The following is a 16,428-nucleotide window of genomic DNA, read 5'->3' on the forward strand; positions in this document are numbered from 1 at the left end:
TAAACTGGTTTTTATATACTTGGAAAATATACACAAAGGTTTGCTTTCATTAATTCCAGAGTCTGGAGCTGAGAAATGAGATGGTTTTAAAAAAAAATTGAAGATCAGGGGAAAAGGAGGCACACTGTCATCTGTGAATACTTCAAATGTCCGCAACATGGTTCACTGATGTTCTTCAACTTCGGTCTACCTTCTCGGAACCCTAGCTGCTACAGAATGAAGACGAGAAACCAACAAGCCGCCGGAGGTAACTGGAACACCACCCAGCGTGGTTTCAGTTCCCAGAGGCCCAACTGTCAAAATAAACAACAAATACAGCCACAGGGGACTGACTCTGGGTCAATGACACCAGCCCAGCAGCCTGGAGGACCTGGCCTCATTGGTCCAGGACAGTCAGAATAATGACGGAAGACGGTGTGAAGTCCAGAAGATGGCCTGGAAGACGCCAGGGTACTGGGGGTGGGAAAAAACATGATACAGTATCACACATTGATGAGATAGACACATAAAAGACAGACTGGCCCAGGACGGAGGTAACAGGCCCAGCTCACTGCCACACCTCTGCCTACGTCCTGTAACAAGCAGGGACAGTGAGCGGAGCTAGTGCGGAGCGGTGGGCACGGTGCCTGGATACCTGAAGCGTTGGTGCGAATGTACAAGATCTCGCTTTTGGCCCCACGGATGTGGTCGTTCTCCACCATGGTGAGGGTCACGGCCTTGACGTAGACAGCATACTGCGTCCAGGGCTTCAGCCCCTGCAGTAAGATGCCAGGCTCGATGTCCTTGTTGGGAGGGAGGTCCACATCCACCATGTTCCAGCTGTTGGAGCCACAGGCATCCTGCCCGTCATACTCCGTGACGTTTTTAAAGGGTCTGAAACACAATGGATGAAGCTCAGAGAGTGTTTTAGGGAGCTGGCATCAAAGCTCTCAGAAGCCTCCCCCAGGGGCCTCCCACACCACACTCTCCCTAACAGGAATGCTAGATAAAACTAGTATCAATTAGATTTTAATAGAAAAACAAAAGGAAGCCACTGGACTCCAGGTTTCACCACGATTATGTAGGCACTATGGAATCACACACTCTGCCTCAGGAAAACTAAGTTCCATATTTACCGGGAGTAAAAAAGCTGCTCCTTATTAAGTATACATGCAAATGCTACTTTCCGCCTGCGATTCTGGCTGTGGCATTTTTTTCACCATTAAGAAAAAACAAGCACAGTCATTTAATGCAAACAGCAGCTATTGATAAAGAATACTTTTGGAGGAAGATGATTTTGCTGCAGAAAAACAGCTTCTCAAATACAGCTTCCGAAATCTAATTTGCTCACAAACAATTCTGATTGCTTAAGTATCTTATAACGTTCAAATATTTAGTTTCCAGATTATCTCAGACACTAGCATCAACTCCCTGGCGAAATTACCAGCCGACACTGCCAAAGCGCTGGAGGACCATCAAAGGGGAGGGATTATTTTGCACAGAGGCGTAGCTGGCTTGGGAATTCCACATCTCTCAGAGGAAAGGGCCGGACAGCCACTGGCTTCTGAAACGGACACTAACACACCCCTCTCCGTTGTCGTGATGGAAGACTATGAGTGATTCCCATGTGTGGGGACACTAAACACCTGATAATCCTGTATCCTCACAGCTATGACCCTCCCAGGGCCCCGGGTCCAGCAGGGGAAGGGGTACCAGATGCTGCCACTGGTGGCTCTGGTTCCAGCTCCGGGGAAGCCAGGCACCCCGGCAGGGGACCTGGGTGAGGAAGGTGACTGAGAGGCCCGGGGGACCCCCAGGACACAGGAGGCACAGGTAGGAAGAGGGGAAACAAGACGAGCCACCATCTGGAGGGATGTCCTGGCTGCCCACGCAGGCAAGTGTCCTCTAAAGGCACAAGGAAATCCCCCAGTAGATTCTGGGAGAAGTTCTGAAAGGGTTAAGACATGAAGGCCAGTCTCTTTCCAGTCTTTGTCCCTTATTTGGAGGACTCGTGACCTAGAAAGAGGGCTGGCTGCACCTTGGGAGGGGCCACGGAGAGAGTGACCGGAATACACGACGGACCTGCCTGGGGGTCCCCTCAAGGGGGGCCGAGCGTCCTGCTGGGAGTCCCTGGACTGCAGGTGAGCAGGCACCAAGGCTGCAATGATATTTCCACCACACCCTCCATCCCAGTGTGGGATCAACGTTTGGACTGACCTTCCTCTCCAACAAAACAAGTTCTCCCCTTTGGATTCATTTTATTCAAGTGCCTCCAATTATCCACTGAACACTGAAACGCCTCATGCTAACAGTTTGTCGTTGGTAGCTGTCACAGTGGTGAGGGGTGTCACGTGACAGCCAGGAGAGGGCGAAGGTGAAGCCCTGCCAAGAGAATGCTGTCACCAAGCGCAGAAACTCACGCCTCCTTGTAGTAGACGGTGAAGCTGATGAGGTCCCTGTAGTCAGGGGGCCGGTACCGGTGCCAGGTGACGATGATGCGGTTCTTCCAGGTGGTGGTGGAGGTGAAGTGCAGGACATCGCTTTCGCCTGGGGCACAGAGGTACATCCGTGAGTGACAGGCCCTTCCCCCCAACAGGTCCGGGAAGTCACCTGCCCCACACTGTGTCCCTCTTCCCCAAAGCTGGCGGTACATGTGATGTCCCTTCCGGGGCATCTCAGGGGCTTTCTTATTTCTACCAAGGACCTGAACGCTGGACTACATGGCCTCCAACGGGCTCGGTCTTTTGTTTTAGTACACCTGGGGGCACTGGACGTGAACCTGGGAGTGACTCCTAACCTGAAACAGAAGGACTGCAGGGTGGAGCAAGGCGGCCGCATCTCTCTGCTCATTCCTCAGATGTGGCCCCCCGAAGGGGCCCGGGAAGAGTGAACCTTGACCTGTTCTGCGGTTGTGTGTATCTGCCTGCTCGTGTCAAACCACCAAAGGCAGGTAACAGACCAGGTGTGCCACAGGAGGGCACTCTCCTTAGTTGAACTGGGTATTGAACTGGAAGGACACAGGAGCTCCTGGGAGGCCCCCGGCCAGGGCTGGCATGAACGGCTTAAGCCCTGGTAAACCCTTCTCACTCGGCAAAGCCTTCTCTGCTGTATGGGAAGGAAGCCTTTGCTGGTGTATCACGACAGGGACGCTGCCCCAAGCCCTCTCTGTTCCCCCACCAGATTCAAATGGCGATGAGGACCAGGGGAGAGCCCACAACCGCCTCCTCACAGAGACCCAGAGCTCTCCTATGAAGTGTCCTTTCCCCTTGTTTCCTCGACTCCCAACCCACACTCAGCAGGTGAAGCAGGGGCTAAAGGCAGCTAAAATCTAAGACGTCTATGCGGCAGAATGTGATGGATCGAGAGCAGAAAAATGCTGCAGATCCTGCTAAGGGTGATTTAGAGAGGAAATGTGATTTTGTTCTCAAAGGAAAATAAATGGCTACTGTATTTGCACAATCTGACAGGTCAGACTGGCTGATCTAAGGAGCAAAACACTTCGAGGGCGCTTGGCTACCACCGCCTCTACTGTGGTCCAGACGGGGAGAGAGGCAGGGCTGTGGCGGGTGTGCGTGGGAAAAGGCGCCTGTTCCTAAACTCGCCCTCCAGCTTTCTCCCCTCAAAAACCTCCTGAGCAGCCTGAGTGTCTGCCAGGTAAATCCAGACACCAGCACAACCAAGTCCAAGGCTGATGGCTTCATGGATTCCCCCTGCCTGTGTGCACATGTGCAAATCACCCTTGCTCTCATAGATTAAGTCTAGTGTTTTCTAACACCTGTCCCTTATCAAAAATCGGTGATGGAGAGAGAATTTACTTTTACAGCCCTATCCAGCCAAACAGAACCACAACATTTTAAAAAGCAGTTTTATATACAAGGCCAGGTGGGAAAGTGCTCTATCTCAGATGCAAAACCTTAAAGCAGAAGTCATCTAACCAGTGTAAGGTTATAATTATACTGATCTAAATTTTAAAAGCAGTATCAATCCAGGGAGGCAGGGTCTCTCCATCTTTTTCATGTTGGGGTGGGAGCAAGGGGGAGGCCAGTTCAGGGGCAGGGGGCCAGTGGCCAAGGGTCTCCTGTGTTCATGGTTGAGCACCTCTGTCCTCAGGCACCCGCTCCACTCTGGAGAGGGAGCACTGGGCTTGCTCCCTGCAAGGCTGGAGAGGACCAGCTCTTCCTCGGAAAATAATCGAAGCGTGCCTGAGCATTAAAGTCCTTTAACTCTTGTTTTCTGTAAGCAACTTCTTTTAAAATATCCTGAGTGAGAACCTATTTATAAATGTTTAGCACACACAAATAGGTACTACGGAAAATTTACAAACAGGAATCTGCCGTGAATCTGCCCTGCTACCACCTTTGAAGATATACACGTGTGAGCAAAGTGCTCATGTGAAATGGGGGGGGGGGCGCAAACGGAAGCCGCTGTCTGGGCGGGAGGAGGGTCCACTCACAGGAGGCTCGCTCTCCGTTGTTCCTGGTGTTTATGTCCCCTTTGCTCTGGCGCCCTTTAGTCCCGGTCACCTCCTCCATGCGGTAAATTTCGGAGACACACAATTTGGGATTGAAAGCAAAGTACATTTTCCCAGCTTTGATAGTCAGGTTGCGGTGGTCCCAGTCCCACAGCTGCTGCAAGTTCTGGTTGTCGAGGACGTAGAAGGAGTAATTCCTAGAAGTACAGAACTCAGCATCAGCACCCTTGCCCTTTTCCAACGGCCACCCTGCACTGGGCCTCTTCGCCATGTGGCTCCAGGACACACTGCCTCTGCTGATAAGAGATGTAGCTACTAACAGTGTCTAAGAGAGGATAGTTACTGTTCACAATAGCAACAATAGGATTCAAGGGCAATATGGAAATCGACAAGACACTAATTAATTTGATGACCTCAATTACTAACAAACAATACTTTTCACACTGGAGGATGCTACTCAAATCATTCCCTAGAAAAGTCTCTGGCTGTTTCTCTCAAGCAGAGTAGGTCCAATGCACTTGAAATCAGTCCATAGGAGAACAGATATGCTCTGCTACTCAACCGGAACAGCGTACATATTTGCTGGAGAGAGTCTGCCATTATCCTTGGGGGTAAGTTCCATCCATGCTGTCAGCAGCATATGATGGGGAAGGAGAGAGGACGGGACAGGGTGGACCAGCCCTGGGCTGGATCTCTCCTCCAGATTCATGGTCTCCCACCCCAGCCCCCCAAATCAGTTTCAAGTCCCTGGGGAAGGTGAGGGAGGAGAGATGGCCCCCGATGGGCAGTCCCCCAGGACACCCATCCAGGCAACAGCAACTCAGTGTCCAATCCAAGTTTAGCATGCACAAAGCTTATTTTCAGAGTGCTGGGCCCCACCCCAGGGGGGTTGCTCATTAGCAGGTCTAGATGGGCTGAGGATCTGCATTTTAAACTGGTACCCAGGTGATGCTGACGCAGTGGAGCTGGGAGCAAACTTGGAGATGCGCTGCTCTAATGGATGCTGAGCACCACCGCAGGGCTGGGGGTCCCAAGCCCACCAGGTCAGAAATGGGTCCTGTCCCTCTGTGGGTGGACAGCCAGTGTCAGCAACTGTTACCACTGGCCACCCAGAGAGAGAAACCCATACCCACACCTGGGTTGCAGGACCCTTCTGTCTGGGTCCCTTGGTAAACCAGGCAGGCAGGGCCACAGCCGCCATCTGAGTCCTCTGTGCTGACAGGTCTGCTCCCCACGGACCTCAGATCCCTCCTCTTCCCACCCTGACTCCCCAGACTCAGTTTCCTTCTGGGGCTCACTCCAGCACCTTCTATAAAAACTGAGTCTAGAAGTCAGTGCAACACTTTGAGCTACTTCTAACACCCACTCAGGGATCCAATACACAAACAGCAGAGCAAAAAGATTCCAAACCTCTTTCCAGGGCCAGGACAGCCCGGACAGAAGCCCCCTGGTTGTCCTTTGGGCACCTCTCCGTGCCTGGTGAGGTTCACTTACACCCACACCAGAACGTCTAGCAGGACCTCCACCCGCCGGTCAGTCCTCAGCCTGAGTCTCACTCATGTAGAGTAAAGCAGAAGTTACAGTTACGGTGTTTCTAAGCCGGCCTGTACATTTCCCTGGGAATTCATGGGACAGTTCAGAGATGGGGACCCAGGACCAGAAGTGTCATTAATGTGCTGCTTGGCCACAGGCAGGTCACCCCGTTTACTCACTCCGACAAGAAGGGGCATGAGCAGGTGTCATGTGAGTTTCCTATTGGTTTTAAGGGCCAGAGACACAAATGCCCAGGACAAGTCACTGAGCTGCGGTAGAATCTGGCCCATCAGCCTGAAGCCCAGCCCCTCCACGAGCACTGGGCCCTGTCTGCACACGTGCTGGGGGTGGAGGCAGGAGTCCTGCTGGCACAGGAATTCAGTGAGCCACTGAGCCCAAAGACAACACCTCTGAGACCAAGCCAGTCTCCTCACAAACCCACCTTGAGGCCTCTTGACACATTCATGGCCAACAAACCAGGCGGCAAAAGCTTGCAAGTCAACAACCCTTTCGTTTCAGTGAGAGCTCACTCCCCAACACATACATCTGCTGGAAAAGGAACGTAAGACATGGCCCAGAGGGGTCTGGGCTCGGGCTCTGCAACACGAGGCCATGAGCGCAGGCGGGGAGCGCTGGGCCGGGACAGGAGGTGGAGGCGTGCAGGCACACAGCAGCAGGAAGGGTCCGCAGGTGGACGCAGGCCCATCCTTGTCCACGGGGTGTTCCCACCTCAGGACGCTCTGGAGCATCAGAACCAACAACCCCCATGGCTCTGGCTGCTCCCAGGTTCCCAAGTTGGCCAAATGGGACAAAACCTCTGGGTCGGGTCAAATTTGTCTCAATCTAGGATGAGGCTTTTTTATTTTTCAGTCAATTAATTTCACTAGCAGGGAAAAGAACCACATTGAAAATACCTTCTGAACAAAACATGGTTCTCCCCAAGGGAGGAGGCATGAATTATAAATTGGGAATTTGACAAATGAATGGTAGGCACACTGAAATTCCTGTCTGTGATTAATCACTTTGAAAAGCAAGATTATCTTTTACAGTAAACATAAACTTTTTTTTTTAGCAACACTGAGAAGGCCTGGAGCCAGGATACCAATATCAATAAAACCCAAGTGTTATGGAGCCGGTGTAAGTATCAGAAAAATAAAAATAAAACCCTCATCAAAATAATAATCAAGCCATTCACAAGCTGCCTGCCAATACTGCTCTTGTTCTTCCAATCCCAGCTGGAGGCCCGGCTCCCCCAACACTCCTTCCAGGATCAGGTGAGAATTAAGAAATAGTAAAAAGCAGAAACTTGCCTTCACATCTTCAACACACACACACACACACACACACACACACACACACACTCAGATTTTACTGTTTCCTAAAGGAAATGGCTGTTTAAGTCAATTACTCTGTAAATGTGATTTTCTAATTGTTTCTAAGCTGACTGCCTTTACATTCAAAGCATATTTTAAAAAATTAAGTCGTTTGCTTATTTCTCTGTTCCTTACACAGGCTCTGTGGTGCCTGGGTTTTATCCATATTGGTATCCTGGCTCCTGGCCTTCTCAAGGTTGCAGAAAAATGTCTTTTGTAGACTTGGGTAGGCCCCATCTGCCAATATGTAGCCCAATGTAGTTGGTTGAGAGTGGCTGGCTGTCTCCTGGGGGACATCTGTATATTATCCACATCAATATTCTGAACACCTAGCACACATTATACACCTGTTTTATTCATGGCTCCAGTCTCAGGGCTGTCCTACCTCTGAGCTGACATCACCACCACCTCCCCTCCTAGTCTGATGAAGGGCAGGCAGGAAGGGGAAGCAAAGGGAAGAAAGTACTGGAGATTCGAGGGGTACTTAGAGGACACCCCAGGTCCAGGGTTCGGAGCACTGCACGTGGGAGTCCAAAGACCAGGGTTAAACGTTCTCTCCAGCAACTCTAAGCAAAGTATTTACTCAGCTTCTCCCAGGCTGGGACAGGTGGACTGAGGGTGAGGCTCCAGCCCACAGGGGCGGGAAGGGGCATTCCCCCTCCTTTCCAGCCCTTGCTGACAAATATTTAAAAGAATCATCATCCCCTTTCATTTCTCAGAGAAGACACCGCATCCTCTTTCTGGCTGTCTCTAGAGGGCATCAGAACCCAGCACATGGGGGCTGCCTCCAGCATCCAAGCCATCTGCAACTGATACAGGACTTGGCCCTTTCACAGGTGCTGCCTCCAATCCATCTCCAAGGGGCTGCTTTATGCTACATCCGGTCTCTTCTCAATTCAATATCTGCATCAGCCTTCGGGGCTCTTCAAGGGTGGGAATTTATATTTAAGCGGCACTAGGCACTGAACAGATACTTGGAAAGAAAATGTTCCCTCTTTGAGTGTTTTGAAAACAGCTTTACAAAGATATAATTTATTTACCAAAAAAATTCACCCACTGTAAGTGCACAGTTCCATGAGCTTCAGTAAATGTATACAGCTGTCCGACCATCACCAGTATGCAGTTTCAGAACATTTCCACCACACCAAATTTCCTTACTCCTGATGGTCAATTTCCAATCCCACTCCAGCCCTCACGAATCTGCTTTCTGTCTCCATAGGTTAGCCTTTTCTAGAAATTACATATTAATGGAATCAAACAATGTGTAGCCTTTTGTGTCTGGCTTTTTTTCTTTTTTCACTTAGCCTAATGTTTCTGAGGTTCACCTGTGTTGTTACATTATTGCTCCACTGTAATCCATCGTGACACATTTTATTTATCCATTTGTCTCTTGATGGACATTTGGATTGTTTCCAGTGGATTTTTTTTTTTTGAGGGGGATATCATGAATAATACTGCTATGAGCAATCACATCCAAGTCTTGTGTGGACATGTTTTCAATTCTCTGGGGTAGAGACTAGGGTAGAGCTTGGAACTGCTGAGTCACAAGTTTGAGTGTATATTTTTTGGAAGTCTCAAAGAAGTCTTACAGTACATCCATGTTGCAATCTAATCTTAGAGTTGCAAGAAGGTAGAATAAAGCACAAAGTCAAGTGCGTGGGGAGGAACATAAGCAGAGGTGCCTAAATGCATCCAAGAACTCCAGTTCTTGTAACCCACCACCTCCACCTCCTCTTATTCTTTTCACGGCAACAATCCTTGATGGCACCAAAGAATTTGAAATTTTAACTCCTTATTTATCTGATGCTATCACAAAATAAGGTTATTCAGATAAGGGAATTTTTCCACATAACATATATCCTCTTTCTTATTCAAGGGCTTAAAAATTAGCTATTTCATAGAAATCTTGTACACATGTATTCCAAAATCCACTTCCTTCCAGAATAGAAGAACCTTGATTTTCTCAATGTCTAACCTTAATGGTTAAGGTTATTGCTCTAGAAACACATGACATTACACAGAGTAATGTGCTCAAGGAAACCCTGGCCATCCGGATTCTTGCCTATGTCATCCAGTCTCTTCGTTCAGAGACCAACAGTCCTGCTGCCTGTTCTGATGTGATTTTGCCTGTATCCATCACCAGCCTGGAAATCAGATGGCAGCTCATTCTGAGTGAAAACTAAGAGCGCTACTCCAGGTAATATTCTTGGATTTCACATTTTGGACTTAACTCTGTGGTCTTGGCTACTCAGGAGATCTTCGGAGGCAGAACTCAGTTCCAGTTTGTAAAGCTAAGGGTGACTCATACAAAGGATCTCTGAACTGTGAACTTGTTCTCCATCGAAACAAAAGGCTACAAAACTTTCATCCCATTGAACCAAATGGAAGCACTTACTTAGGTTCCCGTTGGCTATGAGAGGTACAAGAAAAATAGTACTTCAAGGCAACAGTGTGGCAAGAAAATATTTAGGCAAAAAAAAAAAAAAAATCAAAATGCTTCAGGGATCTGTTTAAGAGAAAAAGAAAAAAAGGGATAAAGTAGTGGTTTCCAATCTTTGCTGCACATTAAAATTACCTGGGAATCTTTAGAGAAGCACTGATTTCTTAAAAGCATCATTAGATGCTTCTAATGGATAACAAAGTCGGGGAACCCCTGGGATCAAAGTTATCTTGGCTTATACCAAAAGCACACAGAAATGCAATGTTCGACTAACCCTCCTGTAACTCAACTTCCTATTTGAACAGGTCCCACAGCCTGTCTCAATTACAACCTCCACACCTGGGCGCCTAACAGCTTACATAATTCACCACCGCCTACCTCTCCAGCACTGTTTGTCAGACAGGTCCCAGGAAGCCCCAACTTGTCGCCTTTGCTGCTGCCGCCCTATCCTGAAATGCCTTTCGTCACTTTCTGCTTGCTGAGTGTTTCCAGAAGCCCTCCAAGGCCTCGCTCAGAAGACACCTCTCCTGGGAAGCCAGTCTGGTCTGATGGTCTTAATCAGCTGTCTGGCCCTTTCTCATGCCCCAGGGCGCATGCCCGTCCCTTCCCTGAGGCACTGCTGATCTTTATTTATCACCTTCCTTTCCTCTCTTCCTCCTTCTGACTCTTCCCATCTTTTCCTCTTTTTTTTTTTTTTTAAGGTTTGAGTGAAAGATTGGCTCTTTTTAAAGTTCATTTTGTGTAATTCTTTTTTTAAAATTTATTTTTATTGAAGTATAGTTGATGTACAATATAAGTTTCATGTATGAAACAGGGTGACTCACAATTTTTAAAGGTATAGCTGGCAGAGCATCAGCCTGCCATGCAGGTGACCCAGGACCCTCTGGGGCTGGGTGTGGCTTTGCGGCCTCCACGGATTCACCAGGAGAAAGAGGTCTTTCTAAAGAATCTGCGTTCCCAGCGGGGAGGACAGGGTGCTTTTCAAGGATGGAATGAGGAGCTGCCCTCTCTCTGTAGCTGTATCAGATGATGGAATTTTAAGAATTTCAGACTGACCAAGAGTTAGTCTGAGAAAAGCAGGAAGGCTGTAAGGAAACCCTTGTGTGGTAACTTTATCCAGTTGGGGCAGATAAATCAGCAAGGACAACCTTTCCCACGACCTTCCTACCTCTTGCTTTCCTAAATGATTTCCCCAAATTCTCTTTAGAAGGAATTAACCCATTAATGGATGTCTCCTTTGATTTCAAGGAATTAGCTTAAAGCCAGGCAAGAGCTGTATTTAAAAGGGGGCCTGTGAAGAGACGTACGTGTGCAGAGGCACCAGCGGGCTAAGCGCTGGAGAGAGACTGCGCGTGCAGGAAGCACCAGCTTTCAGGCATCCTGTGGTGAGGCGCCTCCGGCTCCTTTAAAACCCTTTCCGCACAGCACATCGCTGCAGAAGGCAGAACCTCTACCAGTAGCGCAAATCCTATGAGCTGATCGATAGAAACAATTTTGTGAATCACGATTTCTTTGCAACAAAACAAACTGTTCATAGGCCTCCAAAGCTCTGATGTTCCAACACGTTTTAAAAGATGGGGTGTTTTTAGGTGTAAGGGCACAGGACCCTGAGGCAGACGAGAGTCCTGAAGTGATGATTTCATGGAGATGTGAGCACCTGAGACCCATTCCTGGTGCTTCTGGCAGAAGCAGCCCCCACCGCACCCCTGTCTGCTGCTCTGCTGGCCACGGTCAGACACGCAGCCCTTGACAGACGGGCCACATCACAGTCCTGAGGGCGGAGACTGAGGAGGCGGCTGTCACTCAGGGCGCCCTGGCATCACTGTCACGTTCACTCCTTCTTTTCAACAGGAGAGGGCTCTTACCTCAGACACGGAGAACTCTAGAAGCACGGAGCTCACTCTGCAGCAGGAGAAAGGAAGCGCGTGCTGTTTGGAGCACTTACCCCTCGAGCTGCTCCTCTCCTAGGATCTGGCGCAGGTTCTTCAGGAAGGACAAGGACACCAAGGCGTGGGAGTGACGGATCTTCACGTAGCCCGTCACCACCTCAATGAGCCCCATGAAGTTCTCCAGTTCCGAAGCGATGTTGTCTATGGTCAGAGGGGGGTCATGTCACAGGGGGACACACCTGGCTTCTCACAAGCACGTGTGGAGAGCAATTCAGTGCGGGTCTTGCTTTGCTGGTGCCACTGAGATGCTCAGGCCTCACTGGACCCCCGCCCCGTGTCAAAAATGTATTGCCCTAAACTTAACATTCAAAAATCTCACCCCGGGAAAGGCCCCCAAGGCAGGGGAAGGAGAGTTTCTAGAAGGCTGGGTACTGCAGCTCCCAGGCTGATTAACAGAATGTAAAATCATAAATACCAGACTACCAATGAGCAAAGGCAGAAAATCTAGGGAACAGAATACACTCTGTCAACAGACAGCACTGCCTTCACAGCACAAGGGCATGACTAAAGGACAACAATTTCTCAGTCTCGTTAGGAACTGCCTTTGCTCCATCTCTAGTTCCTAAGATACAGGGGTCTTTATTTAAAGATTCCATCTTACTAAGACTGGAAGAAAGCACACCGAAATGTTAATGATGGTTATTGGCAGGTGATCTTTAAAAACTCCTTACTGTGCTTCTAAGTTTTCTATAATGTACACCTTTATGATTCTCAGAGGTAGAAAACAGTTGGGAAGATCGTGGCTACAGATGTGTAAAAACAACATGCTGTAGAAACAGTGTACTTCCTTGAACTTTGCAGCCCATCGTTTTTTCCGTATCAAATGAAAAACATAAACTTCGGTTCAACTTATGCCAGATTGATAACACAGATTCTTACGTACTGAATGTAGTTCCACTAATGGAATTTTACTGTGTCTGATTTGTGAAGGCTTATTTAATAAAAGGTTCTATTTTGCTTTCAATTGATAAACTTCAAAGAATAAGGCTACTGCCCTCTGGGGTAAGGCCCTATGTTCAAGGTACAGTTTAATGGTTTTCCAAGACAAATGAAGGAGAAATTTAAGTTGTAAAGACTAGAGGTTGCCTGCAGTTGATGTTTCAAGGAAAAGACTCTGAATTTTAAACGTAGGGCAGGAATCATGCCTTTTCATCAAGGCTGAGGAGTGTCCTTTCCAATGAGATGTCCAACCAATTTCTTGCACTGGCCATAAGCTGGAAGGCACATTTCATCACCACGCATAAACATGTACCAACTCCTTCTTAAATTATACTTCTCCATGGATTTAATTCACGGATTAAATTTTTATCTTGAGGATACAGGAAGAAAAAAAGAAGGTTTGGGCATTTAAAGGGTATGTTCTAGGGAACAATGAAATCCTTTTTAAAAATTAAGAAATCCAGGAAGAGCAAAAAGAACACAACGTCAGAATACCATGAAGGTAAGAAAATTCATAGCTGGGTGGAAACAAAGTTACCCCTGTTGTGGAGAGGTGTAAGGTGTGGTGAAAATCAAGAGAGACCAAAAAATTCAAAAGAACTAAGGAAAAAAACTTGTTTCTGCCATCTCTAAACCATAAGAATATAGCTCACTCGTACAAAAATAGTATTAAGGAAAAGCAAATGCACAGAAGTCATTTTCGCCCCTCAGAATGTAAAATAAAATTTCCTTCACAAAAGGATGTAGAAAAACAATCCTTTCAATTTGAAGGTCTTCTTGCTATGTTTATTCTAGTTTATAAAATTATTAGTACCTTCACCAAGTGACCCCAGTGGAGGTGAATTTAAGGCACCATTACTAGAAGCCCTTGTCAATTACAGACCAGAAGTGAAAATTTCACCAAATAAATCAACAGGAAGTGTTTCACACAAAGGCAGCAGCTAGGAATGTCATCTACTGCAAACAACAGGGATCCTACAGAGGGTGAGACCAGAAGCGTTCAATGCACGATGACATATATATTCCTGTATCTTTTCGGCTCTCAGAAGTAAATTTGGACTTAATACAATTTTAAAGTGATATCATTAAATTCTTCCACTTGCTCACTGTCTTCAATATATCCAAGTAACCAAAACTCTCTGGACTTAAAAGCTCTGTGGACTTGGCTCCAGCTGGAGACGGCTGAGTCACACCTCTGATCCATTGGTCTCTTCTGGAGTTTGCATGTGCTGGGACGTGCACTTCCTATGTAAGGTGTGACTTAAGAAAGACAAGGGATGACCCTCTGTAGAAATACACACTGTGCCAACGGCTGAAAAATGGACTGCCTTTCGATCTGCCTTTTTTATCACTGAGGGAAGCTCAAAGGAGGGGCACTGAGCACAAGGCTTACGCACCATGTTGTTTTTCTAGACCCATATTTTAGTTGTGAGTCACGGATGAGTAGGAAAAGCCTCAACAAAAGAAAACCAGGAGATCCAGCCATCTCTTCCGGGGAGACGGAATACTTACTGCCACGTCGGATATTAATGAGCAGATTGCCCTTGAAGATGGTGCATCCTTGGAGCATTTGAGCAGAAGTGACTGAATCAATGGTCTTTGTTTTCTTTTCTTCCTCACAGACTTTGGGGCAAGGGCCTTCGCAAGGGATGCAGTACATGCTGTTGAAGATAAAGAACCAACCAAAAACACAGAGAGCTGAGTCTGTCTCCTTGCATTTAAAAAAAAAAAATTGTAAAGATATGCTTCTATTCTAGGTGTTTTCACAGTACACATCACAAAAAACAACTGTTGGAAGTGTTCACGTTGTATTGCATCCCCAAACCTACCCAGGATAAGCCACTCAAATTGCAACCAAAAGGAGAAACTGCCTACCAAGGAAAATCGTGCAGCCTGTTTCCAGACAAAACACATGATACATCCTTGAGGCATGTGTGTATCATAGGCTGTGGCTAGTGAGCCAGCTGGTCCCACGTGGGAGAAACAGCCTTGCCAAAAGGAAGCACTGGGGGCTCCCCAAAAACGGAACTGTTCTCTGATGTCGTGGCCCCTGCCAGTGCACCCTGGAGGAGTCTCTGGGAGAGGGGACAGGGACAGTCAAGGGAGAACAGTATTTCTGCCATGAACAGGAATCTAACCCCCCCAGCCAGATGCCCAGCAAAACCCAGTGAGGAATTCCGAAAGGCATGTGGTATAGCACAGACCCATTATTTTCCTGCTAAAACACAACTGAAATAATTTCTTGACAATGTTTGGCAGAAACCTGTAAATTGATCCAAATGTTGTTTTCGCTGCATACTCAATAAAAACAAGGAACTTCCATTTCTTTGTAATGAGCTCCTATTTCAGATGCAATCTTGAACATGCCACAAACCACCAAGAGTCAGGGACCAGTGAGTGGGACTGGCGCTTTTCTGGCTTACCCATCCTTATTTAGGGAATAGTGGACAAAACGCTAATCCAGCTGCCGAACCACAGACCAAGGATCAGAAGGCTGGGTCGATTTCCAGACAAATAAATGATACAACATTCTGGGGTATGTGTGTAATAGGATGGTGAACTGAGAGAGAGTCACGCTATTCACATGAGTATTCTTGAATGATCTTTCAAATTTCATGAAGTGAAAAAATATTAAACGGTGTATAGCTCTTTGCATGAAAGCCCCTCCTCCTACTAAACTTTACTGTGTATCTAAGGCAAAGATGAAGGGCTTTGTTTAAAAGCTTATAGGTAAAGTTCCCTGCTGTTTTCCTATTTCACGTTGAGAGAACAGGAGGCAAGGTTTCCAGAGGAACTGGGCCAACCAGAGCAGTGGTGAGTTCTTTCTGCAACATCACACTCAACATTCTCATTTCTAGAATGGGTAGCAGCTTCCCTTAAGCACTTTTTGTTGGTCTTTGATTGCTTCTAATTTACCTACATAGCATATAATGCCCCACCACCCTTTAAAAAAACCTCTCTATTTTGAAACAATTATAGATGCACAGAAAGTTGCCAAGGTAGTGCAGAGAGGTTTTCTGTGCACCCTCCACCCGGTTCCCCCAGTGGTTCCAACTTACAGAATGACAATGTAATATCAAAACCAGGAAACAAACAGGGGTGCAACGTTCATGTCTAAGTCTGTGTCACTTATCACCTGTGTAATCACCACAACTAGAACTAGTCCACCCCCCCGAAGATCTCCCTTGTGCCACAGCACAGCCACCCTGTCCCCACGCCTTTGAACTCACGGCAGCCACTGACCCGTTCGCCATCTCTTTGAGGTTGTTGTTTTGAGAACGTTATATACGTGTCATCGTACAGTGTGTGACCTTGCGAGGCTGGCTTTTTTCACACAGCATATTGTCCATGAGAGCCCTCCGTGTTGTTGTGTGTTTTAACAGTTTCTTTTTATTGCTGGTTGATATTCCACACTGTGATGGATCAGGGTTTGCTCAGCCATTTAACTATCATGGCGTATCTGCTCTGTTTCCAGTTTCGGGCTGTTGCACATAAAGCTGCTATGAACAACTGTGTACATGTTTTTGTGTAACGTAAGTTTTCATTCTTCTGGGATAAATGCTCAGGAGTGTAACTTCTGGGTCACAAGTTAAGTGTATGTTTAGTGACCCCTGACATTTTATTCAAATAGCAATTTCTGAACCAAACGCTTTTCTTAAAATGTCTAGGAATCACCTAGCACTTAAAAAATGTTTTTCTAAGGAAGTGCTCTGATTACATGTTTATAGTTTAAGCTTCCTCCAA

General features: G+C 47.3%; 1 protein-coding gene across 2 annotated transcripts in view; it reads right to left on the reverse strand.

Moving 5' to 3' along the window:
- The window catches only part of IGF1R (insulin like growth factor 1 receptor), a 280,892-nt gene that overhangs the window by 43,560 nt on the left and 220,904 nt on the right, over positions 1-16,428 (reverse strand). For both annotated transcript variants that reach the window (XM_032468865.1, XM_032468866.1), the window contains exons 4-8: positions 14,197-14,345; positions 11,742-11,886; positions 4,433-4,647; positions 2,400-2,526; positions 635-873 (exon numbers count right to left, since the gene is read on the reverse strand). In XM_032468865.1, coding sequence (XP_032324756.1) covers positions 635-873; positions 2,400-2,526; positions 4,433-4,647; positions 11,742-11,886; positions 14,197-14,345 — 875 coding nt within the window. The remainder of the gene's footprint in view (positions 1-634; positions 874-2,399; positions 2,527-4,432; positions 4,648-11,741; positions 11,887-14,196; positions 14,346-16,428) is intronic.

The sequence above is a fragment of the Camelus ferus genome, chromosome 27 (assembly GCF_009834535.1).
Source record: "Camelus ferus isolate YT-003-E chromosome 27, BCGSAC_Cfer_1.0, whole genome shotgun sequence".
Lineage (NCBI taxonomy): Eukaryota > Metazoa > Chordata > Mammalia > Artiodactyla > Camelidae > Camelus > Camelus ferus.